Below are 23766 nucleotides of genomic sequence, written 5' to 3'. Positions count from 1 at the left end.
GGATGGTCTAGGTTATGGTGCAGTAACAAACAATCCCCCATATCTCAGTAGTTTAAAATAACAAAGGTTTATTTCTTGCTCACATTAGAGAAGTCAACATGGGGCCATACTTTGTGGAGTCCTCATTCCGGGACCTGAGCTGATGGAGCACCCAAAATCTCAGACATTGCCTGTCACAAGGGCAGAGAGAAAAGGAGTTCTGAAGGTTCTCAACCCCACAATTAAATGCTGCAGCCCAAGAAGTGATACTCCACTCTCATCTCATTGGCCAGAATGAATCACATGATCCTACCCAGCCATGCAGGAGCCAGGAAGTACCTTCCTCCCGGGTGCCCAGAAGGTGAAAGTAAAAAGATTTGGTGTACAGACTACCAATGGCTACCACATTGGTATTTTTATTATCCTCGTTTTTATAGATGAGGATATTGAAGCTCAGAGAGGTTAAGTGACTTGCCCAACATCACACAGCTAGTAAACAGCAGATCTGGGATCCAATACCCAGCTCTGTCTGATTCTAGAAACTAGTAACTCAGCAGTTACCATTTATAAACCCCAAAGTATGAGCTGTTGTACCCTGTTTGTACATAAGATAAACACATGCTGGGAGTTCCCTGGTGGCCTAGTGGTTAGGGTTCCGGGCTTTCACTGCCGTGGCCCAGGTTCAGTCCCTGGTCAGGGAACTGAGATCCCACAAGCTGTGCAACGAGGCCCCCCCAAAAAAAAGATTAAAATTCATTTCAGTGAATTCGTCTGATGCAAGACACCTACCTACACAACTCCAGAAAGGGGCGTATCACCACGGTCACTTATACTTAAATTACACAACTAACAAGCAAAGGCAAATACTGCTCAAAAACAAATAGACTAAGTCCTGTTCAAGGCATGTTTGCTTCGGCCCACAGAGTATTTTATTTAATTGGAATATGTTGCCAATAATTAAAAATCAGGAGATTTCAGATTTTTAAAAACCATCTTCTCTTGAAGTTAAAAAAAAAAAAAAAAAAAAGGAAAGACCTGGCAGCAATAGCCTGCATTCCCATAAGGCAGTCGTCAGCATGACTGAAGACAAAGCTAGGTTCTCAGATGAGAGAAAGGCAGCCTGGACTGGAGTCTGGAAGGAGGGGTGTCAATTAGCCCAGAACCCAAGACACAAAATGCTGCTCTCTTTAACTACAGATGTAACAGCCTCACTTTCACACTTTAACATAATTTCATTGAAGTCTTAGCAATAATGGTGTCAACTGTGTACCTTTAAAAATGTTGAAAATGTGCCACTTTGGGGAGGGAAAGCATCGGCCGTCCCCACGCATACCCACCAGCTGTCTAGCTAAGCTTTGGGCAGGTAAAACCTTCTCCCACTAGCTACCCTACCACTCAGAGACCAAACATCTGGGCTTCTGGGCATATTGACACTGCTGCCTTGCTCTGTGGGCTGAACTCCCCTCCACTGATCTACACACACCATTTAAAGAAGCTAGTTTTTTACAATAGGATATCCACCGGATGATTCAAGTGTGAGAATGCCCATGCCGTGGGTGACAGTGACATCTCCTGGTGATGTACAGTTTCACAGCTCAGCTCTACTAGACCTTGTAAATATTTAGATAAACTGCATCCTGAACGTTTGTGTTTGTTCCAAGAGTACTTTGTGACACATTTGAAAGTCTTTTCAGGACTTCCCTGGTGGTCCAGTGGTTAAGACTCTGTGCTTCCACTGCAGGGGACACAGGTTCAATCCCTGGTATGGGAACTAAGATTCCCGCATACACGGCCAAAAAAAAAATTTTTTATTTATTTATTTATTTTTATTTATGGCTGTGTTGGGTCTTCGTTTCTGTGCGAGGGCTTTCTCCAGTTGTGGCAAGCGGGGGCCACTCTTCATTGCGGTGCGCGGGCCTCTCACTGTCGCGGCCTCTCTTGTTGCAGAGCACAGGCTCCAGATGCGCAGGCTCAGTAATTGTGGCTCACGGGCCCAGCTGCTCTGCGGCATGTGGGATCTTCCCAGACCAGGGCTCAAACCTGTGTCCCCTGCATTGGCAGGCAGACTCTCAACCACTGCGCCACCAGGGAAGCCCCCCCAAAAAATTTTTTTTAAATCATAAATAAAATAAAGTCTTTTCAAACTATTTTCATCTTGAAGTGCATAAAATGTCCTTCTGTGTGACCCCCATGAGGACCTGTGAAATCAACGCAGTAGGAATTAGAGTGCCTGTTGGAAAGAAGAGGGCAGGGGTGCCGTGGGGGCCAAAGTGACTTGCCTGCAGGACACAGCATGTCCAGGCCTCTTTTGCAAACAGCTCTGGCTTCCAAACCCCACCACCTGCCTAATCTCTGGGGCTGATATCATGGGAGAAACCAGATCCTTCCCCCAGACAGCTGCTGCTGCCACGGCCAGAGACCATAGGGCTGAGTATACCATGAACAGGACCAGGGATCTTAGTGTCTCATCTGGGAGTTCCTGTCCCCTAAAATGGAAGAAATTCCAGCAGCCCAGGGAAGAGCAGATGACACACACAGACAGAAGATCCCAGAGACCAGAAGAATGTTCCACAGCCCTGAAAGCCTGCCACGGGCCGGGCCACCACATGAATGCCTTCCACGCCGCAGTGTTCCAACCCATCTGCTGAGATGTTTTCCCAGGGGCGTGGAAGTCCCATTTTGTAACGGAAGTTGAGGAGGTGAGTGAGATCCAGTTTGCAGAAATGTGCATCGTGGCCAACGTTGCTCACACATCTGTCGCTTAAAGTCAAAAACAAACACCTCCATCTCGAAGGTCCCCCTTCCTGCTTAGCCGAGGACCTCTGGATGTTGCCAAGTTTGCAGCAGCTCAGGCTTCATGGCAAATGTGCCCAAAAAATCTGGAAACATTCAGACTCCAAGACACAGCCATTTGGCCTTCACCCTCCGGGAAGACACGCCAGACCTGGAACCCTCAGGAGCTGGCACCTGAGACAAGTCAGAGAAATGGCTCCCACCGAAGCAGTGGACCGTAGCCGTCCCTCTGGCAGAAGTCCTGGGTGGCTCCCTCCAGTCTCCCTGCCCTCCCTTTGGAGTTTTGTTGTGGGTATGAGAGAGCCAAGCGCTATTTTTAGAAATGTTTATTCTTAATCCTCTCCTTCCCCTCCCATTCTCGACCTCTCTGGAATGAGCCTGGATGTCCCCTGCTGGAGGCTTTTCCGGAGGAGTCAGTCGCTGGGCACACGCTGGATGGAGCTGGGATTGAGTTTGGAGTAAATGAGTTTTTCAGTCTCAGATGCTCCAGAATCAGGACCCATCTGTACAGTTTGCTTGGAAATGACGTTCCTCGAAGCTGGTTTCCCCAGCGTGGTTCCAGAAGCGGATACAAGAGAGCAGGAGTCTCTGGTGGCCAGCAACAGTCACGAGTCCTGGTTAACTGGACCACGAGGAGATGAAGACAGCAGCGGCTGAGCACACGTGCCTTGGACCTGCCCGCTGAGCTTCAAATCTGGACCCTGACACTTTCCAACCATAAGACCTTGGACGGGGACTTCCCTGGGGGTCCAGTGGCTAAGACTCCCAATGCAGGGGGCCCGGGTTTGATTCCTGGTCAGGGAACTAGATCCCACATGCCGCAACTAAGAGTTCGCATGCCGCAACTAAAGATCCCACAGGCCGCAACTAAGACCCAATGCAGCCAAATAAATAAATAAATAAATAAATAAATATTTTAAAAAACAAACAAACAAAAACTTGGGCCGTTTACGTTGCCCCTCTGTACCTGTTTCCTCATCTGTAAAAGGAGGACAGTGACGGTAATAGCGTTTACCTGGGTTGTGAGGGAAATGAGATGCGCTCAGACCAAGGATTTAAAACAGTGCATGGCACATAGGAAGCACTCAATAAATGTTACCAATGACCTGTTTTAGGAGAGGATGCCGGTCCACCAGGGCCCAGATGACTGGGCCGAGATGGACCTGCATCTGAGATTTTGCTGAGGAACAAGCCCAGCCCTGGGGGACCAGCCCCGCGGCCTGGGCCCTGCATTCACCAGGAGCCATTCTCCAGACCAGGTTGAATGTACTGTCCTTGAGCCCGGCCACCCAGACTGAAAGAATCGTAGTCATTTCCCATCAGCTAATCCTGCCCTCTGTGGACATTGCTAATTAATAACTTTATAGACCCTATTTTTCACATGGGAATGCTACACACATTTTTAAGTGTAGAGACTCTTAACATGTTCCATGGAAGCATACAAAGAGCACAGATTATGCAGCCCTGGTCTGTCAATTTTTCTTTTTCTTTCTTTTTTTTTTTTTTACTTTTAATATACCCAGAGCCTCAAAATATAGACGTGGCTCAGATGTGGCTCAGGCCCCCAGGCTGGCCAGACAGGCCCAAGGTGAGCCCAGGTCTTTGTACGCTGGACCAGGAGCTGCCCTTCGGAGGGCGAGCCCACAGCGCCCCCTGGTGGCCAAAGCCTACACTTCCAGCATCTGGCGGCGCCCTGGGCGGGTTCTGAAGCCTGAATACACGAGGGGGGTGAGGGGGGAAGGAAGGAGGGGTGCGGAGCGGGGCTAGCTGCACGTGGGCGGGCTCTGCACTCTCTCCTCCGGCAGCCACACCCCCCAACGCCACCACTCCCCCAGCAGTCGTTCTTTTATTCCACAGAGACTTTGCACACACACCTTACAGCCAGGCTCTTGGGATGCAGCCGGGAGCCCCCCAGACCCAGCACCTGCCCTCAGGAGCTTACAGTCTGAGGAGGTGGGGTCAGAGCGTAACCAAATGCTTACACACAAATAAAGATCAAAGCGCAAAGGGGCAGGGGCCTTGAGAGTGAAAAGCAAAGGGATGCAGCCTCCCCTAAAGGGATCACTTAGGCAGCAAAAAGCACGGAGAAGCCAGGAAGGTGCCTCAGTTTCCCCACTTGTAAAACTGGCCTGATTCTCCTGCCCCGCCATCTCACGGGTGCTCCGAGGGTCCCGTGGTAAGAGCAGGGGGCAAGAGAGACTTTGCAAACTGTAGAGCGCCTCCTGCCGAATGCCTCCGCATCCCGCCTGCCCCCCACCGCAATTCCCCACACAGCCAATCAGCGATCACGTTGCTGCCCAGCTTAAACCCTCCAATGGCTCCCATTGTACTAAAATCCAAACTACGGGGCCCTGCAGTGTTTAGCCCCTGCCTAGCTCTCCAACCTCGTCAGCCTCTCAGTTTACGACGTTCTAGCCACGCCCCACTCATTTCTGGTCTGCGTGTTGCTACCCCAGGGACTTTGCACGTGAAGCTCTCAGTTCGTAATGGGCTTTTTTCCTGATCCCTTCAAAATCCTTCGGGAATCAGCATAAATGGCCCTTCTCAGGGGACACTTCTCTCATCTAAGTAGCACCTCCCTCCCCCAAACACCTTCTCTCCTCACGGCACCTGTTTTCTTTCTTCGCTTGCAGCCATCACTCTCTGGAGTTATCTCACTTATTCATTTACTTGTTCACTGTCTCCCCCACCCGAAGATAAACCCACGAGGGCAGGGACCTCTCCTTCTTTCTCCACCACTGTATTTCTGAGGCAGATAACACTGGTGCTCTAACAAATCCAAATAGACACCTTTTGACTGTTTCTGCATCCCCCTGGTTTCCGGATACTTTCGCATTCAAAACCCAGTACCTGGGCTTCCCTGGTGGCGCAGTGGTTGAGAATCTGCCTACCAATGCAGGGGACACGGGTTCGAGCCCTCGTCTGGGAAGATCCCACATGCCGCAGAGCAACTAGGCCCGTGAGCCACAATTACTGAGCCTGTGCGTCTGGAACCTGTGCTCTGCAACAAGAGAGGCCACGATAATGAGAGGCCCACGCACCGCGATGAAGAGTGGCCCCCACTTGCCACAACTAGAGAAAGCCCTCGCACAGAAACGAAGACCCAACACAGCCATAAATTAATTAATTAATTAATTAATTAAATTAAAAAAAAAAAACCCAGTACCCGCTGGTCTTCCTCGGAAAACTGCCCTCTCTGTCTGCTGGAGCCGTTTGCCCTCCTGGGACAGCTCTTGGCCAGGAATCTGTGTCAGCATCTCCAACCCAAGACAACTCCCAATATATACTCGAGAGTCTGACACATAGTGGGCACCCAGAAAACATTTGTTGAATGAATGAATGAATGGATGGATGGACGGAGGGATGAATCTACACAGCCCGCTGAGTTTGACTCCCTCTCAGTGCCCAGCCAGTGCCCAACACCCAGTAGGTATCTAATACATGCTTGCTGGAGGCTCAGCATCTGAGCTCTTTCACAATAGTCCTGGACCCCGTAGAGAATGCTCACACAGCCATTTCTATTCCACCCTCACAAGGCTTCTTGGGGATTCACAGAGCAGCGATCTTCACTCCCATGGGTGGGAAACCCGAGGCTCAGAGAGGTTACAGATTGCTGCAAGGCTGCGCAGCCGCTGGCACCACTGGATTAGCATGCAGGTAGCCTGCCTCCAAGGCCAGAGCCCTTTCCTTTACATGCTAAGGAAGCGCGAATATCCCATGACCTTGGTTTTATTTTAGGAGTGTCACTCTTGCCCAAGGGACCCTTGGAGAGTGCCAAGGTCCCTTTGAAAATCTGAAGAATATTAAGAAAACGTTTCCCAGAAAAAAAAAATGCTCAGACATAGGCATAAAATGAAATTTCTGGAGGTTGCAATTTCCGGAAGCCAGACTGTGACCCCAGGTAACACCCCACCAATTTAAGGAATTTAAGAGGTGATCTCAGCACCTCTGAGAACACGGACCTCTGAACAACCTGTGTGCGCAGCTCGCCCCCCAGTGGCCGAGCCCGGAATTGCCGGGAATTGCCCAGAAGCCCAGAAACGCAGCCAGCAACGGGGAAGGATTTTCCCAGCAGCCCGCGAGAAAGGAACTTGATCCTCCAGGTGCGGGAAAGCCGCACAAGGATTTAAACAAGAGAATGAACCTGCTGATAGTTTACATTTCAGGAAGATCTCTCAGGCCGCTGCTTGGAGAACTGACCGCACAGGACACTTGTGGGAGCCAAGTGGGCCAGGCTGGCAGAGACCCCAGGGGCATCAATCAGGACAGCTCTGGAACAGTTGGCTTGAATGCAGGGTCCCCAGTGCTGAATCCATCATGCGGGGCCTCTTTTGAACTCCACACTGACCCTGTCAGGCAGGTATTAGATTATTCCCCCCCTTTTTTTCAGACGAGAAAAGCCACCCAATAATTTTAGTCACAGTGTATAGCGAGCACTCGATAAATACTGGTGGAAAAAGTGACCATCTGAGTTAGCGAAGGAATAGAGAGTAACCATCTTAGTTAAGCAATTTTCCAGTTTCCCGTGCAATTGCAGATACCAGGGATTACATTACAGGCCTTTGGGGTTTAGGGGGCTCCAGCAACTGGAGTTAGGACTTGTAGTATTCTAGAACATTCTAGTATCATCTAGGGTACAGACGCAGCAACCCAGGAATTCCAAGAGGGGGGAGAGCTGAGTGAGCAGAAGTGACCAGGGAGGCTTCCTGGAGGAGGGGGCATGGTTGGAATTGAGTCTTTGATGATGGCCAGGACTGAGCCAGACAGAGGAGGGGAACCTTCCACACACTTATTCCACAGGCAGAGTGGAAAGATGAGGGAGTGCAGGACACAATAGGCACAGTGCAGTGTTCTCAAATAGGGCAGGTCTGGTAGCACCTGGAGGAACATCTTTAAGCTTTAACAGTTAAGTATTTTTTTTAATATTTTTTCTTTTTTAATTGAGGTAAAGGATGTACAATATTATGTAAGTTTCAGGTGTACGACATAGTGGTTCACAAGTTTTAAAGGTTAAAGTCCATTTATAGTTGTTGTAAAATATTGGCTGTATTCCCTGTGCTGTATAGTATATCCTTATAGCTAATTTTTTTATACATAGTAGTTTGTACCTCTTAGTTCCCTACCCCTATCATGCCCCTCCCCGCTTCCCTCTCTCCACTGGTAACCACTAGTTTGTTCTCTACATCTGTGAGTCTGTTTCTTTTTTGTTATATTCACTAGTGGGTTTTTTTTTTTTAATATTTATTTACTTATTTGGCTGCACCGCGGTTGCAGCATGTGGGCTCTTAGTTGTGGCATGCGGGATCTAGTTCCCTGACCAGGAATCGAACCCAGGCCCCCTGCATTGGGAGTGGGGAGCCTTAACCATTGGACCACCAGGGAAGTCCCACTAGTTTGTTTCATTTTTTAGATTCCACATAGTTAAGTATTTATTTTCATGGATACTAGAAAAATATAACTTGCCTGTTGGACCCACAAGTTCAGATAAAACTGCTTTTTCAAAAGAAACAAACTTTTTACAGAAAATTTTTCTTTTAAAAGAAAGTTTAAGTAAAAAAGTGGATCAAATTGAAAAAAAAATATTGTTAGCAGAGTCACATAGTGGGTGGGGTTGCGGTGTAAAGTGAGAGGGTAGGAATCAAGGCTCAGGGTCAAAGACACCCCTGAGAATTCCTGAGGCCACGAGGAGGCCTGATGCCATGTCCCTTAAGGTGGCCTCACAGCCTGTCCTTCCCGTGTGGGACCAGAGGGCAGTTTCCCTCTGAGCCCTGGATGAAGTCATTGGCTGGGTTTAGGGACCACAGTTGTACCAAAAAAAAAACCCCACAAATCAGCTTGAACCTTACCAAGATGTTCACAAGCAAGATGTTCACACAATGAGACACGTGGAGGGTAAATTCACCTCTTCCGTCTCATGTTCCCTTGGGACACACACACACACACACACACACACACACACACACACACACAGCAGAATGCTTTATGGAGATTGCCTCTTTTTTCTCTTTATGAGCAGGCAGGGCTGAATGCAAAAGTTGCAAGTGTCTGTGATGCGGCTTGGACACAGGGAAGTCAACAGTCCTCTCAGTGGTCATCATACTCAAGCTGGGGAACGCTTTTCACCTTCGGGTCTCCCCGGGATCAGGGCCAGGCGGCAGGCGCCCTTCCCCAGGCCCCTGACCCCGCAGCAGGCAGGCGCAGCTCTCCCCAGCCCTCCAGCCCCGACCTGAGGGACACTCCCAAACACTGGTTTCGAGAACTGATCTAAAGATTGAGTAATCTTTTTGCAGTTCTTTTGCAAGTCCGTGGTTTCCACTTTGCTGCCTTCTACAAATGTGAAGAAAGGTCAGATGGACGTGTCAGCTGATAAATCAGTAAAAATACTTTTTGATGACAGATTGTCACCTGATTTTTGCCCATTACTCAGCAGTATAAGAATTGAGTGACTCTATCAGGATATTCCTTCCACTGCCAGCTATTTACTTATGTAAACAAGGCTTCTCTGCACTTATACTAAATAAGAATAGAATCGATGACAAAATTGGTCCCATCCTGGCAGTAACAGTCATTCATAGATACATAAATTAGTTGGGGGTGAAGAGGAAATCGCCATCTCATTAGGAGATGTATTTCCATGCAAATAAAAAACACAATGTGATACCACTACAAATGACAGTTTTTTAAAAACTGGAAGTACCAAGGTATCAACCTGTATGCAGAGCAGGTGAAACGATCATACCTTGATGGTGGGAATGCAGAATGGTGCAGCTACTGTGAATATTGTCAAACACAGACCTATATCACGTGTCACCTTATGATCTAGCACTCTCACTCCTAGGTATTTTACTTAAGAGAAGTGAAAATTGGGAATTCCCTGGCGGTCCAGTGGTTAGGACTCGGCGCTTTTGCTGCCGTCGGCCCGGGTTCGATCCCTGGTCAGGGAACTAAGATCCCGCAAGCAAAAAAAAAGAAAAGAAAATATATGTTCACACAAAAACCTGTACATTCATGTTTGTAGCAGCTTTATATTCGTAATCGTCAAAAACTGGAAACATTTGAAATGTCCTTCAACTCATGAATGCTTGGAAACCTGTGGTACGTGCCTACGATGGAATTCTACTCAACAATCAAAAGGGGGTCGGGGTAGTGGTCCACATGGATGCTGTGTTTTCTAAACAAGAACTGAATTCACACAGAATTTATATAAAATGTTAAATATACACAAGTTTAAATTTTAGGGACTTCCCTGGTGGCACAGTTAAGAATCCGCCAGCCAACGCAGGGGACACGGTTCGATCCCTGGTCCGGGAAGGTCCCACGTGCCGCGGAGCAACTAAGCCCGTGCGCCACAACTACTGAGCCTGCGCTCTAGAGCCCACGCGCCACAACTACTGAAGCCCACATGCCACAACTACTGAAGCCCGCGCACCTAGAGCCCGTGCTCCACAACAAGAGAGGCCACCGCAATGAGAAGCCTGCGCACCACAACGAAGAGTAGCCCCCGCTCGCCGCAACTAGAGAAAGCCCGCGCGCAGCAACGAAGACCCAACACAACCAAAAATAAATAAGTAAATAAATAAATAAATTTTAAAACAAGGGAAAGGCAGGTCTGCGGCCCAGTCCCTGAGAGGCACTCACGGCAGGAACCAGAAAGGAGCTACTGGCTAAGAAAAGAAGAGCCCGGGGCTTCCCAGGGAGCCCTCCCGTCCCCCCCCAAACAGGCTGTCACAGACTCAATCAGTCACTTTTTAAAAAGGTTTATTATTTCAACTGTGAATTATTTTTAAAAGATGATAAAATTCATTTCTCTTCCAGTAGAAAAGAGACAGAGGTTTGCCCCGGAGAGCAGGAGCCCCGGGCAGACGGGTCACCCGACCAGACACCCAGGCTGATGGGCCCAGGGCCTCTCCACCTCCGCCCCGGCACCGAACAGCTGAGGACCCTGGTGGGGGGCGGCTCGGGGCACAGCCTCCCGCCACCCCAGCCACAGGGCGGCCGGCTCAGTATACATGATGATGTCAGTTTAGGCTGGAGGAAAGGGGCCCAGACACCCAAATCTGGCGCCTGTGTAGACTTCAGGGAGATCACGATCCTGCAGGGGGTTAAGGATGTGGTCGGAGGTATCTCCGTTTTGAGGCCCAGATGGGTGTCCAGTGGCCACAGCTCTGGGTCCGGGCTGGGTGCTGAGCCACGGCCCGCTGCCCACCTGGCTGGGGCACAAGCAGTCTGCACTCCTGGGCTAGGTTTCGGGACAGTGGCCAGCCCCTCGGAGTAAAGGCCCTGTCCTGCCTGGGCGAGCCACCAGGCGGGGGCTGCAGTGTTTCGAGACTGATGGAAAGGACCGCTGAGGAGAGGTGACCTGAGCCCTTAAGAGCCCAGGCTGGCTCACCCAAGGGAGGGGACCCCGTGCCCACAACACCTGTGGTCGGGCCTGTGGATCACTTGGAGAGAAGGTTCCAGAACAGTCCTTGTTGACGAACCTCTCCCCAAGTCCCCTCAGCAGCGGCTCCATCCCTGAGTGTCTGCACACACCTGTGCACACGCGTGGACACGTGCTGGGGGGGTGTGCAGTGTGCGACAGGCATGTGGTAGCAGGAGGGGGCGGCTCAGACTTCGGGATTAGTGGGCTGTCCGCTGAGAGAGTCCTGAAGAAGCGGGGTGTAGGGGCTGGAGAGCTGGTCTGGTTGAGTAGCCAGCCTGGGCTGGCTAGCGGCATCTTTGGGACCCTGTGGAGAAAAGGGGAGGCGCTGCATCACTAAGCCCCGCCCACCAAGCCCCGCCCAGACCCCGGCCCCGCCCCTGTACACCCTCCACCAGCATGGAAACCCCCCTTGGAGCCCCCATCTGCAGCCCCCCCCCCCATCAAGCTCGAGATGAGAGAAGACTGGAGTGACCTACAGACTCCTGGGACTCCACTACAAAGGGTCTCCTCATCTCACGGAACACCATCTTGCCCTGCTCTCACCCATCTTAGAGATGGGGAAACTGAGACCCTAAGGGACTTGCCTAATACAGTGAGAAGGGCAGAGCAAGGAGTCCAGGGCTTATATAAGCAATACTGTTAACACAGAAAAGCTGGAAACCACCTAAATGTCCACTGATATCAGAATGCATTTAAAAGACAGAGTTACAAGATGGCAGTCAACCTACACAGTTGTCACACAGAAAACTGAAGAGGGGAAATCCAGCTGCGGAGTGATACATATAGTTTGACACCACGGAGGTAAGCTTTTTAAAAATTATCTACCGTTCATGGATACATATATACAGATTTAGAGGGGAAGAAACATGCAAACACCAAATTCCTAGCGATGGATGTCTCTGGGGAGAGGGGGAGGGGCAGTGGGACTTGGCGAGGGGGGCAAAGGACACACAGGGAAAAGGTGAAATACGACAAAATGTTAACAGGGTTGTTGAGTCTGGGTGAGAGGGAACTCAAGAGAGTGCAGTTCATCTGGTTTTACATTTTTAAGTTTCTCAATTTAAGGACAATTTTAAAGGTAGCCATGAAGACAAGAACTGGGGGCAACTTTTCATCCCCCCAAGCCCTCTGTCTTCCTTCCCCTCGAGGAATGGAGAGGCTTCCTGGCCCAGCAGCTGTGGTCGGAAAACCCCAGACGCCCCTACCCACTTGGGCCTTGCTCACAACCCCCAGGGGCCTGCTTCGCCGCGGGGTGGGGTAAATCAAACCCCACTCAGGGTGGGGAGGGGTGGAGGACTCCTGACTCCTTTCCTCCGGGACAGAGCTCAGGCTTCCCCGGACCGAGCCACGTGCCAGCCAGGGGCGAGGAGGGGTGGGCGTGCGCCCCTGCCGACACCCCCCCCCCCGACACAGAGGCAGCATGGGACAGCGGGGGTCAGGGGGGGATTCTTAGCGATGTGGGCCCAGAGAGCCACGACTGGAGAAAGCCTCGCTCAAAAGTGCAAAGGGGAAAACTGCCTTCGCAAGAAAGACACGTGTACAAACCCTCAAGGAACCAGAACCCGAGGCAGGTTCCGCCCCCTCCTCCTCCTCCTGTTCCCTAACACCTCCGTTTAACTGAGGAATGAGGACTTGGAATTCATGAGAGAAAGATTCATGAGACGGCAAGAGAGATCCTGGAACATGTCCCTGAAGGGCCGCCCAGTACCGTTGTCCAGGCCGTTCACTGCACAAGGGCACCCAGCCAAGTGGGTATAAACGGGTTGTACTCTGTCTGCCAAGCCCTCAGCCCTAAAGCAGGCCATGTCTGCACAGAGGGGCTGTCTTTTCTTATTCACATAAAAACACCCTTCTGGGCTAGTGGAGGCCCCATGTCCTCCCTTTCCTGGAACAAAGCAGCCCCTCAAGGCCACCCCCATGCCCAGACGCAGGGCAAGGTATAGGACCTCCCCCACGGACTCAGCACAGGCTGGAGGCCGAGCTGCAGGGACTCCAGGTCTTCAGGACCACTGGCCGCTTCCCAGGTGCCTGGCCCCCTAAAGCAGACCCGACAGGACACTCCAGGGCACTGCCTTCCCCAAGTACACGTGACCGGGGGTAGGAGTCTCATCCGGCCGAAGGCTGACCTGCCTTCCAGAGGACAGGGCAGCAGAATGTCTTTAATCAAAAACTTCCCTGATAACTTGACATTTGGATTCTGTTGGTAAAATCAAGAAGGGACTCCAGTTTTGGTTCTGTTTTATTTTTATTTTTGGGGGGGCGGGGAGCAGGGCATCCTGGCTGTGTCCAGGGAGGTGCAGCCATGGGGCTGAGACCTCACGAACACCAGCTCTACCTGTGCTAAAAGCGAATAACCCCCAACTCTGTGCCTGAAGACCCCACCCCTGCACCGCGAGAACGCCAAGCAAGTTTCTGCAGAAGGGAATCGTGGCTGCAAGGGGGCAGGGGTGCCAATGGGGCCAAATTGTACACAGGAGGGCGTCCCAAGAGGAATTCTGGGAGAGAGGAAGGAAACGGGGGACTCGTCTCCAGCTAGGACACCCTGCCCCCCAAGCTCAGGAAGACACCCCCTTAACACTCAACCCTGATGTGGTCGGGCTCTCATCCCCAGATCGGCAGGAGGAGCCCCCCAGAGCCTGGCTGGGGGACACAGCTCTCCCTCCCTCCTGCTCCTTGCAGGGCTGGCAGTACCTACCAGCAAACACACCCACGCCCAGCGCCCATGTTCTATTTTATCTCCTCCTCCAGCCCTGGCAATCGAAGCAAACTGGAAGCAGCCAACTGGTCCCAAAAGAGTAGGGCTGTCACCTCATCCCCAGCCTGTGGCTCTCAAGAAAGCTATTTAAACCCGAGCAGGCCCAGCCCCAGAAGCTGGAGAGGGTGGGCGCATTTTTCAGAAACCAAAATAACAGCTATAATCAGAGGTATAATCATAGAGCGACTCACCCCTGCCCAAACAAACCCCAACTGTAGGGCCCAGAGCTTGGCCTGTCACATCCCCTGGCGGGACTCGGCTCTCCTAAGACCTCAGCCCTAAAGGAACACAGCCCAGGAGGTGAACCCCCAAAGGCACTAGCCTCCTTCTCCCGCAGGTAGGCTGCCAGATAAAGGAGGGCAGCCAGTTAAACGTGAATTTCAGGTAAACAACAAACAGTTTTTCAGTATAAGCATGTCCTGATCATTTCATGGGACGCACTTAGGCTAAAAAGCATTCACTGTTTACCTGAAATTCACATTTAACTGAGCATCCGTTTGTTGTTGTTGTTTCTTGGGGTTGTTTGTTTGTTTTTGCTCAATCTGGGAACCATACCCTCAGACCGAGTCCTAGATCTACAGTTGGTGCCCAGGTGATGCCTAAATTCTTTTTTCTTGGCCAGTCATCCGGATTTATTTAAACTTATCTACATCAGAATCCTGTTGGGGGGGGGGGGCCATTAAAATACAGATTCCTGGGCCCCATCCATGATGCTATTCCAGGAGGTCTAGAAGGATGTCCGTGGATCTGCATTTTTAGCAGACTTTCCCAGAAGAGTCTATATTGCACCAGAGGTTTGAGAAGCAGCTGAGACCTAAACCTCGATCCTGCCTTTCTAAGACAACCTTGCAAATAAGACACCAGCCCCCTAGCCACCCTCCATCGCCTACCACGCCTGGGATCACTCAGAACGTAAGAAGACAGCAAAATATACAAACACGTATTTTCAATCTGTAGACACTCCAGGTGAAGTTCAGGCTGAAGAGATGTGTAAGATCCAAAGCGTTTCAAGCCGCCAGAGTTCTACTCACTATGGGAGGGGATGGGGGGGCGAGAGGCGTTACCTGGTACCCACCTACAGTCTTGCTTCTTGCAGTACAGTCCCCTTGGGAGCTGATGTCATCAGGGATTCAGAATAGGCCTGAATGGCCTCCTTATCCTTTGAGCCCTTTTTACTACTACTCCAAAATAAATAGCACTTCTCCTAGAAGATAACCAAGCTAATTTATAGTTGACGTTGCAGCCGAACACACACGGTTTTTACACGGTTCTCCGATTTTCAAAAAGCAGAGGGTGGGGTACAGAATTTTTAGAGTCCAACCACCATTAATGACTGGAGTTGGCTGAGATTTGAGGAGTGATGGTATCTTTCACCAAAGACAGAAATACGAGCATCTTCAGGAAACACGCTTGGTCAGACCGGCAAGCTGAGCTGAAAAGGGTTTGTCAGCCTGAAAATTTAGGCCGAATCAAGGAGGGGAGATGGGCAGTGCTGGGCAAGGTGGATTGGCCGAGACTCAGAGAGCTAAGCAAGTGGCGTTTTAAGAGTCTCATGCTTACTGACTGAGCTAGCAGGTGGCATTTTAAATCGACCAGAAACAGCGACATTTCTGTCTAAAAAAAAAATTTTTTTCTTTCAAAAATGACTTGACAAGAAAAATGTCTCTGAAGAGAAATTAAAATACGTTGAGTTTAACGACATGCCATTCTTTTTTTATTTTCCTTTTTTCCCCTATCAGGACAGATACATAAAAACATGTAAGGCCTAACCCCTGCTAAACCAAAAAATATGTAATGGGATAAATTTGAATGGCTGGGCCTCCAGCAAAACCTGCGGGGAGGGTGCCTCAACCATGGTCAGTAGAGACGATGATATTCTTACCGGATTTGGGGGACACGGATGGGGGATGTGAAGCAGGGAAGCTTTCACACTGTGCATCTTCCCCCTCCCCCTCCCCCTCCCCCCTAATGGTCCCCTAATGGTCCCCTAATGACGGACCATTAGGAGAGACAGAGGGCAGAGGCTGCCTGGTCCAGCCCCTCACCGGCTGCTCCCCTGGGCCTCACTCCTGGAAACCCACGGTGATGCTGGCCCCAGGGAGGCATCCACGGGTTGGGGGCTAGGGCTTCTGGCCCCTCTGTTCTCCCAGCGTAATTCATTCCAAAAACCCTAGGGAGTTCCCTTCTGCTCTGGCTGGGGCAGTGACAGAGGACCGGGCCCCCAACGTTCACTGGGGGCTCAAAACACCAGAGGCCCTGGTACCCTCACACCAGTGCCAACCTTTTCCCCCAAAGGATTGGGAATTTGGAAGGGAAATCAGGTTAAGGGTCTGAAAGCCCAGGTTAAGAGCCTGGAAAGGTTTATCCTCGCCCCAGCAAACAAGCAAGCAACTTAAGCAAGCAAGCGTGCAAGCTGCCTCCGAGAAAGAGGAAAAAGAGGAAAAGCTGTTTGCCAGAGCTAAAGCACGAAAGCAGGCGTTGCAGGTGGCCCGAGGGGCAGCGGGGGAGCTGGGCAGCCCCCGACCGAGGCTGAGGCCTGTGGCTGCAGGACAACTCGGGGGGCAGGGGGCACCGGGGTGGGGGGAGGTTCTGGTTCATGGATTCAAAATGGCCTTTCAAGACTCCCTGCCACTGAGCCGTGTCCCCTGTCCACCAGGTAGCTGCCCACCCATCCCCGCTGCCCCGGGGGCCTTGCATCCACAGGCCTTGTCACCATGTGACGTCAGTAACTTGCTTAAAGGCCCCTGGTCTCCAGACCTCACATCCTACTCATGTCTGTATCCCCAAAACTGTGCACAGTGATCCCCCCAATAAGCTGTGAAGGTGTCAGTGAATGCCATGAATGAATGAATGATGCCAAATCAAGGAGGTGTATTTGTTGGAACTTCCCTGGTGGTCCAGTGGTTAAGACTATGCACTTCCATTGCAGGGGGCATGGGTTCGATTCCTATTTGGGGAACTAAGATCCTGCATGCCGCACAACGTGGCCAAACAAAAGGGGGGTATTTGTTGTCGCCCCCTCTTTTTCCTGCCTCTGAATGGTAGATGCCCCAGGGCTGGCTCTTCAGGGCTCTTCTCCATCTGTGTTCCTTTCCCCAAATACCTGCTCCTATCCTGGTCCAAGCCACCATCCTCGCTCACCTGGGCCTCTTCACTGGTGCCCCTGCTTCCGCTCTCCCATCAGAAGACCAAGTGGCCACACGTTAACTGACCCAGTCACTCCTCTCCTTAAAAGCTTCCAACAGCTTCCCATCACCCCCAGAATCAGTTCCAAGCTGCTCACCCTGCATTACAGGACCAGGCATGACCTACGTCGGCCTCTCAGACACAACCTCCTCCCCCCGCTGCCCCCATGCCCACTCCCCTCCAGCCACCCTGGCCCTGCGGGAGCCTCCAACACACCTCACCCATCCCTGCCTCAGGGCCTTTGCACTGGCCATTCCTCCACCTGGAGCACTCTTTCCCTGACTCTGTGCTGAGCATTCACTTCTAAGCTTAAATTCAACCTCTTCTGAGAAAGTTTTTCTGACATTATCTCTATAGTTGTCCCCAACCCCCTTGGATGCTGCGGTGTCCAGTTTGGTAGCTACATATGGCCGTTGAGGCTTTGAAAAGGGGCGAGTCCCAGTCAAAACCTGCTGTAAATGTAAAATACACACCAGATTCCAAGGACTTAACCCAAAAAAAAATGTAAAAAATTTATATTTTTTATATTGATGACAGGTTGACATGGTCATATTGATATTTTGGATATATTTGGGTTAAATAAAAGATATGATTAAAATTAATTCCCTTTTACTTAAGGTGGCTATTAGAAAATTTAAATTTAAAATCACACACGTGGCTCATGTTGTATTTGTATCGGACAGCACTGCCCTAAGCCCATCACATTTTCTATCATCTTTATCATCGGTGAAATCATCTCTTCTGTTTATTTACTTGGTTTCCACCTGTCTTTCCAACTAGAATGCCAGTCCCCGCACCCCCCTTCCCCCGGAGTAGGAACTGCCTTGTTCACTGTCGTACGCCCTGTGCCTGCCAGAGCCTGAAAGCCAGCAGCTGCTGACTTGAAGAACAAACCGTTCAAGTACCAGGTCTCATGATCCAAAACCACCTGCAGCCCCTCCAAGGGAGGGTCCCCAGGCCTCCCAGAATAGGCAGAGAAGTGGTAACAGAATATGCAAGGGAAGCAAGGAGGCAGCAACAGCTTCCCAGCCCAGGCAGAGACCTAGGACTGCCGCCCGAGGTGGGCTGCAAGCTGAAGGTGTCCGTGGGCACAGCAGGAAGGGACGGCTGGGGGATCTGATCTGAGCCCCTCCTTCCCCCAAGCAGGCAAGCAAGGGGCCACTCGGCCCCGGCCATGCTCTGGCCACCACCTACTTGGCTCCGGATTTGGTAGACGATGGGGATGAGCAGCAGGACGCAGCCCAGGGCAAGGAGCACGTACTGGGCATAATGCAGCACCTTGGGCATCAACACCAGCTGGGTGTAGAACGTCTGAAGGGTCTCACCCTCCATTGCCCCGCTCTGGGGAAGAAGAAGGACAAACAAATGGACTGGTGCCACATACTGTGGGCCGAGGGTGCAGATGCCACCCCACACCACACCCCTCTGTCCCCCAACCCCTTCCCCATCTCAAGCCCACTGGCCAAAGCATGCGATGGATGGAGCCAGCCATGTCTCTATTTCCTCTGGGGCCGCACAACAGGACTACATTTCCCAGACTCCCTTGCAGCTAGGCAGACCCATGTGACCTGTTCTGGCCAATGGGATGGGGGCACAGCGATGCTACAACTTCCACGCCTGGCTCCCACGTGATTCTCTCCATCTCTTTCCCAATTTACTGAATGGAGACGGATTCTGAAGATCTCCAAGAGGGCAGGACCAGAAGATGGAAGGAGCCTGGACGTCCCTGAATGTCTGCGTGGAGCAGAGCTCCGCCTGCCCCCCATCAGACTGTGATGTGAGTGGGAAGTGAACTTGACATTTGGAGGCTGTCTGTTCCAGCTGTTAGCTCACCCTGATTTAAAACGAGCTAAGCCAGAAGGAACCCTGAAAAGCTGGGAGAGAAGAAATTTCAATAAAAAGTTGACACCCTGAAAACCAACTTCCCTTCATCTCAGGAGAAGGGGCCACGTGCATTAACAAAATTATTTTACACCCTGACCAGGGACTTCACAGTTTCATGCAGCTCCTGTGTTCCTCATCTCATGTGATACTTTCAACCCAGTGGGATAACTGACATAAAGCGCTTGGAGAGGGCGAAGTTTCTAACAGATGGTTCGGCATTACTCAGTCCAACTACCCCAGCCCAGCCTCCCCACCACACACAGCCTCCTGCCCCAAATGCCCACAGCAACTCCTCACTGAGGCATCAGACACCACGCCCTCGGGTGCCCAGTACCCAGGGAGAGGGAAGCAGCCTTACCTCTCCAAACCACATCAGTGGCAGGATCACCGGCTCGATCTTCCCAGTTTGTCTGGAAATAAGCGAGACCAAGCAAGTGAGAAGTTTTGTCGGGGTGTCTTAGATCAGACAGCTCTGGACCTGTGATCGGAAGCCCCAGGGTCAGGAGGGATTTGATGTTGCAGCAACTTGATCGGCATGGGCTTGAGGAATGGGCATCTCCTGACGGGGCGCAAACTGACAATCCAACAATATCCTTTTAAATGAAAAATTCTTACGTGGAGGGGCTGCCAGGCACCTAGCTGATATCCATTTGTTCTTTTTTAGAAACAGAATCCCAATTTTATTCAGGATGGCAATACGCCCAGCTAACAAACAACACGGTTTATGCTGATCACCTGCTTTCCTTTGGGGAGTCTGGAATCTGGGTCCATGCCAAGCAAAAGGTGCCTACGTGACCACCCCCCAGTAAACACCCGGGGTGCTGAGTTTCTACTGGGCATCTCTGGTAGGGGACACTTCACACGTGTTGTCACAACTTGTCACTGGGGGAATGAAGCGTGTCCTGGTGTGACCCTCCTGGGAGAGGGCTCTAGAAGCCTGTGCCTGCTTTCCCCAGACTTCACCCTGTGAGCCTTTTCCCTTTGCCAATCATGTTTTGAATCCTTTCTCTGTAATAAATCACAGCCGTGAGCATAACTACATGCTGGGTCCTCTGAGTCTTCCCAGTGAATCATCAAACCTGAGAGTGGTCTTGGGGACCCCCGACACAGTCAGCTACTAGATAGCTGTGTGACCTTGGGCATGCTATTTACCCTCTCTGTTCCTCCTCTGCAAAATGGGGATTATAATGGAACTCCTCACAGGGCTCTAGTGAGGACGGAACGCGACACCAAGAAAAATACCCAGCATATAAAAAGTGCTCTAGGGGAGTTCCCTGGTGGCCTAGTGGTTAGGATTCTGGGATTTCACTACTGTGGCCTGGGTTCAATCCCTGGTCAGGGAAATGAGATCCCACAAGCCATGTGGCACAGCCAAAAAAATATATATATATATAGTGCTCGATGTTTATTATTGTTGTCTTGTCGTCAAATGCCAGCAAACAACTGGACAAACAAATATTCTGTAACTTCACCATTCTCGGGTCTGCTTAAAGAAGGCACAGCTGGAGGGGAGCTGGCACTCTCTCAGGGGACAGGACCAGAGTCAGCACAAATGGTCAAAATCCTCAGTCACAATTCTCAAAACGTGCTTATTCAGTAGAGTATTGTGCAGTGAAATGAATTTACATCGTATCACCTACAGAGGAGACAGACACGGAGAACGCTCTGGAAATACAATGGCGCGTCCCCTTCACTTTAGCCTCTTTAATCTGAGTTTGTAAGAACTGATGTAAATTGAAGGCACAGAGTGTGCAACCCTGCTGCCTTTATCTTGTGAGCAAACAGCACAAAAGTTCCGCAGACAAGTCACAGCTAGACAGCTCTGCTTCCGGGCGGCGGCGGTGTCTCCGGACTTCTCCCACGTGGGTTCCTCAGCAGCCCCCGGGGGTGCTGACCAGCACTGCTGTTAGACCACCGCCCTCGAGACCACCATCCCAGCCCACAGGGGCAGCCAGACAGCTGTGCGGCCTCGGTTCCGAACAGATGGGAACACAGAGGCCCAGAGACATCAGGGTGGTGGTTCATGGCCACCAGTAGGCGGAATCCAGCCACCCAGACAGACTGCTGGCTTGAGCCGCATTTGTCAAAAATCTGCAGGAACTCCCAACAGGTGAAACCGAGAGAGCGTGTGTTCAAATCCAGATTTTGAAAAATGCATTTGCAAATGCATAGGATGTGGGCCACACTGAGGGCATGGGCCCTGGTGCTGGACAGAGGCTGGCCCTCGGCCCCATCCCCACTGGGCTCCTCTTAGTCGCCTGCAGGCCCTGCACATCCAAATGAGCAGACCAGGCACTGAGTGACGGCAGCCCCGTGGAGCTCAAGTCTGGGCAGCAGACGCCTAATGCACGCGTGGGGCCGTTTCACCGGCCACAAACGCTTCAGGAACAAACTCTCTGAGCAGCCTCAAAATGTAAAACTGAAAAGCTAGTGGGGGAGCGAGCATGGGCTGCACTGATGATCCTCCCCACGCCCAGACAGAGTGTTATTCCTTCCAGCTGAGAGGCGGCTCACAAAGCCAAACACACGCTCACATTCCTGCAGCCCAGGAATCTTTCTGGGGAAATTTTTTTTTTAAATGAAACTATTTCAAATATGCTAAGAAGTACAGGGGACTTCCCTGGTGGTCCAGAGGTTAAGACTCCGCCGTGCTTCCAAGGCAGGGGACACGGGTCCGATCCCTGGTTGGGGAACTAAGATCCCGCGTGCCACACGGTGCGACCAAAAAGTTTTTTTAAATAAAGAAGTACAGACCCTGACGTAACGACCAGTGTGCTCCCTCACCCAGCTCCATCCTAACTCGATGTTATAACAAGAGCTGGCGAGGATGTAGAGACGCTGGCACCTCCCACGCTGCTGGTGGGAGTGTAAAATGTCGCAGCCGCCCTGGAAAAGTCTGGCAGCTCCTCAAACTCTTAAACATAGAGTCACCATATGACCCAGCAATTCTGCTGCAAGGTGTCTACCCAAGAGAAAACATACATCCACACAGAAACTTATAAATATTCAAAGCGGCACTATTCATAATGGCCGAAAAGCCGAAACAACCCAAGTGTCCATCAACTGATGAATAAAAACATGGTCTTTCCATGCAATGGAATATTATTCAGCCATAAAATGGAATGAAGCAGTGACACCGGCCACCACATGGATGAACCTTGAAAACACCATGTTAAGTGAAAAAAGCCAGACACGTATTATATAATTCTATTCACATGATATGGCCAGAATAGGTAAATCCACAGGAACAGAAAGTAAATTAAGGGTTGCCTGGGGCTGGGGAAATGGGCAGTGACTGCTGAAGGGTGTGGGGTTTCTTTTGAGGGGGCGGATGGAAATGTTTCAAAATTGATTGGGGTGGTGCTGCCCAGCTCTGTGAATATCCTACAAATCACCGAACTGTGCATTTTCAAAGGGTGAGTTTTATACTGTGTGAATTAAATCTTGATAAAGCTGTTACTGAAAACCAACTAAAAAAAAAAAAAGAAAACCAGTGCTTAAAGAATTCCTCCCGTCAAGTGAATGGTCTCACTTCAGAAGACTGTTTGCTAAGTTTCCATTTTCAAACACTTGGTTTTGGCAGGATTTAATTTTTGCTACTCTGTCGAACGGGAAACAGCTTGGATGGAAGAGTCTGGCTAATTTGGGGGACAAATGTCAAGAGAGAACAGGGCAGGGATGTCAGGATGCAGTTTGGGCTCGGCTGAGAGCTAAGACCCCCCCCCCTCAGGGGTTCAAGGGGCAGGGACCAGATTCCACGTCCCGAAGGACCATCTCTCTCCCCAGATGCCAGGTTCCCAAGGACGTGGCCAGAGTCCCGAGTCCCTGATCTCTCAACAGCAAGGCAGCCCGGGGCTCCCAGACCCCACTCACCCGATGCCTTTCACAGACTTAATGTAGAGGCTCAGCTGCAGTTTCACAGAGCAGTTCATGGGGATTCCGGTGACCTGCAGCAACAAGAACAGTGAGGGGCCTGGCTTCCCTGGAGCCCTGAGGACCCCTTCAAACAGCCCTCTCCCTGGTCACGCTCAAGAAGGTGCGTATCCCAAATGAACTGCCCATCCGATGGGGCTTCCGCTACCCACTCAAAGCCCTGACGGGTAAACACATGTTCCCCAAATGCCTGTTATGTCCACAACCTTGAGGGATCCCCTCTGGTGAGCCAGCCTCGCTCTGGATGGAAAAAAAACTAACCCTTTCCATCTGTTCTCTTGCACAATGCATCCCCCAGTGCAGAAGGACGTTTCCCAGTCGTCGCCCCTCCCTCCAGCCTCCAAATAAAATAAAATAGATTTGCATGTTAATAAAGTCACTATCTTCTCCATTCACCCCCCATTTCCTCCCCACCAGCGTCTCAAAGAGAAAGTCTGCAAGGAGCTTGCTCGGCCCCTAGTGCCTCGGCAATACACCTCCACCCAATCTCCATTTCAACAGAGCTGGCCTCAGGCTCCTGCCAAGGGCAGGCAACGGTATTTTACAGAGAGCCTAGTGACATTGTGCGTTCTTTACTTGGAGATTTTTTTTTTCTTTGGCGGTGCCGCACAGCTTGCGGGATCTTAGTCCCCCGACCAGGGATCGAAACCGCGCCCCCTGCTGTGGAAGCGCGGAGTCCTAACCACTGGGCCGCCAGAGAATTCCCTATTTAGAGAAATTTTTAATTTCCAATTTGAAGTCATGATAGAAAGCTTCCTTGTGCAGGATTTTTTTTTTTTTTGATGAGATCATTTTTTTTTTAAGTAGTAAGTCA

At 51.0% G+C, this 23766-nt stretch overlaps 1 protein-coding gene and 1 non-coding gene across 6 annotated transcripts in view; one reads left to right on the top strand and one right to left on the bottom strand.

The window, feature by feature from the left end:
* The first annotated feature begins 9643 nt into the window (after nucleotides 1–9643).
* Nucleotides 9644–9716, top strand: TRNAK-UUU. The gene has a single exon. It is a non-coding gene; the product is annotated as a tRNA-Lys (tRNA).
* A 797-nt stretch (nucleotides 9717–10513) lies between these two features.
* SCARB1 (scavenger receptor class B member 1) overlaps nucleotides 10514–23766 on the bottom strand; it is a 90301-nt gene continuing 77048 nt past the window's right edge. For 2 of the 5 annotated variants that reach the window (XM_036823011.1, XM_036823015.1), the window contains 5 exons: nucleotides 22893–22966; nucleotides 19378–19429; nucleotides 18330–18476; nucleotides 15025–15153; nucleotides 11363–11498 (listed from right to left, as the gene is read on the bottom strand). In XM_036823011.1, coding sequence (XP_036678906.1) covers nucleotides 15025–15153; nucleotides 18330–18476; nucleotides 19378–19429; nucleotides 22893–22966 — 402 coding nt within the window. In that variant the 3' untranslated portion in view covers nucleotides 11363–11498. Of the gene's footprint in view, nucleotides 11499–15024; nucleotides 15154–18329; nucleotides 18477–19377; nucleotides 19430–22892; nucleotides 22967–23766 lie in introns of all 5 variants that reach the window. The other 3 variants (XM_036823012.1, XM_036823014.1, XM_036823013.1) reach the window with 2 other exon arrangements.

This window comes from Balaenoptera musculus, chromosome 14 (assembly GCF_009873245.2).
Source record: "Balaenoptera musculus isolate JJ_BM4_2016_0621 chromosome 14, mBalMus1.pri.v3, whole genome shotgun sequence".
NCBI lineage: Eukaryota > Metazoa > Chordata > Mammalia > Artiodactyla > Balaenopteridae > Balaenoptera > Balaenoptera musculus.
Note: the sequence above shows the minus strand (reverse complement) of the source record. Positions and strands in the feature narration are given on the sequence as shown.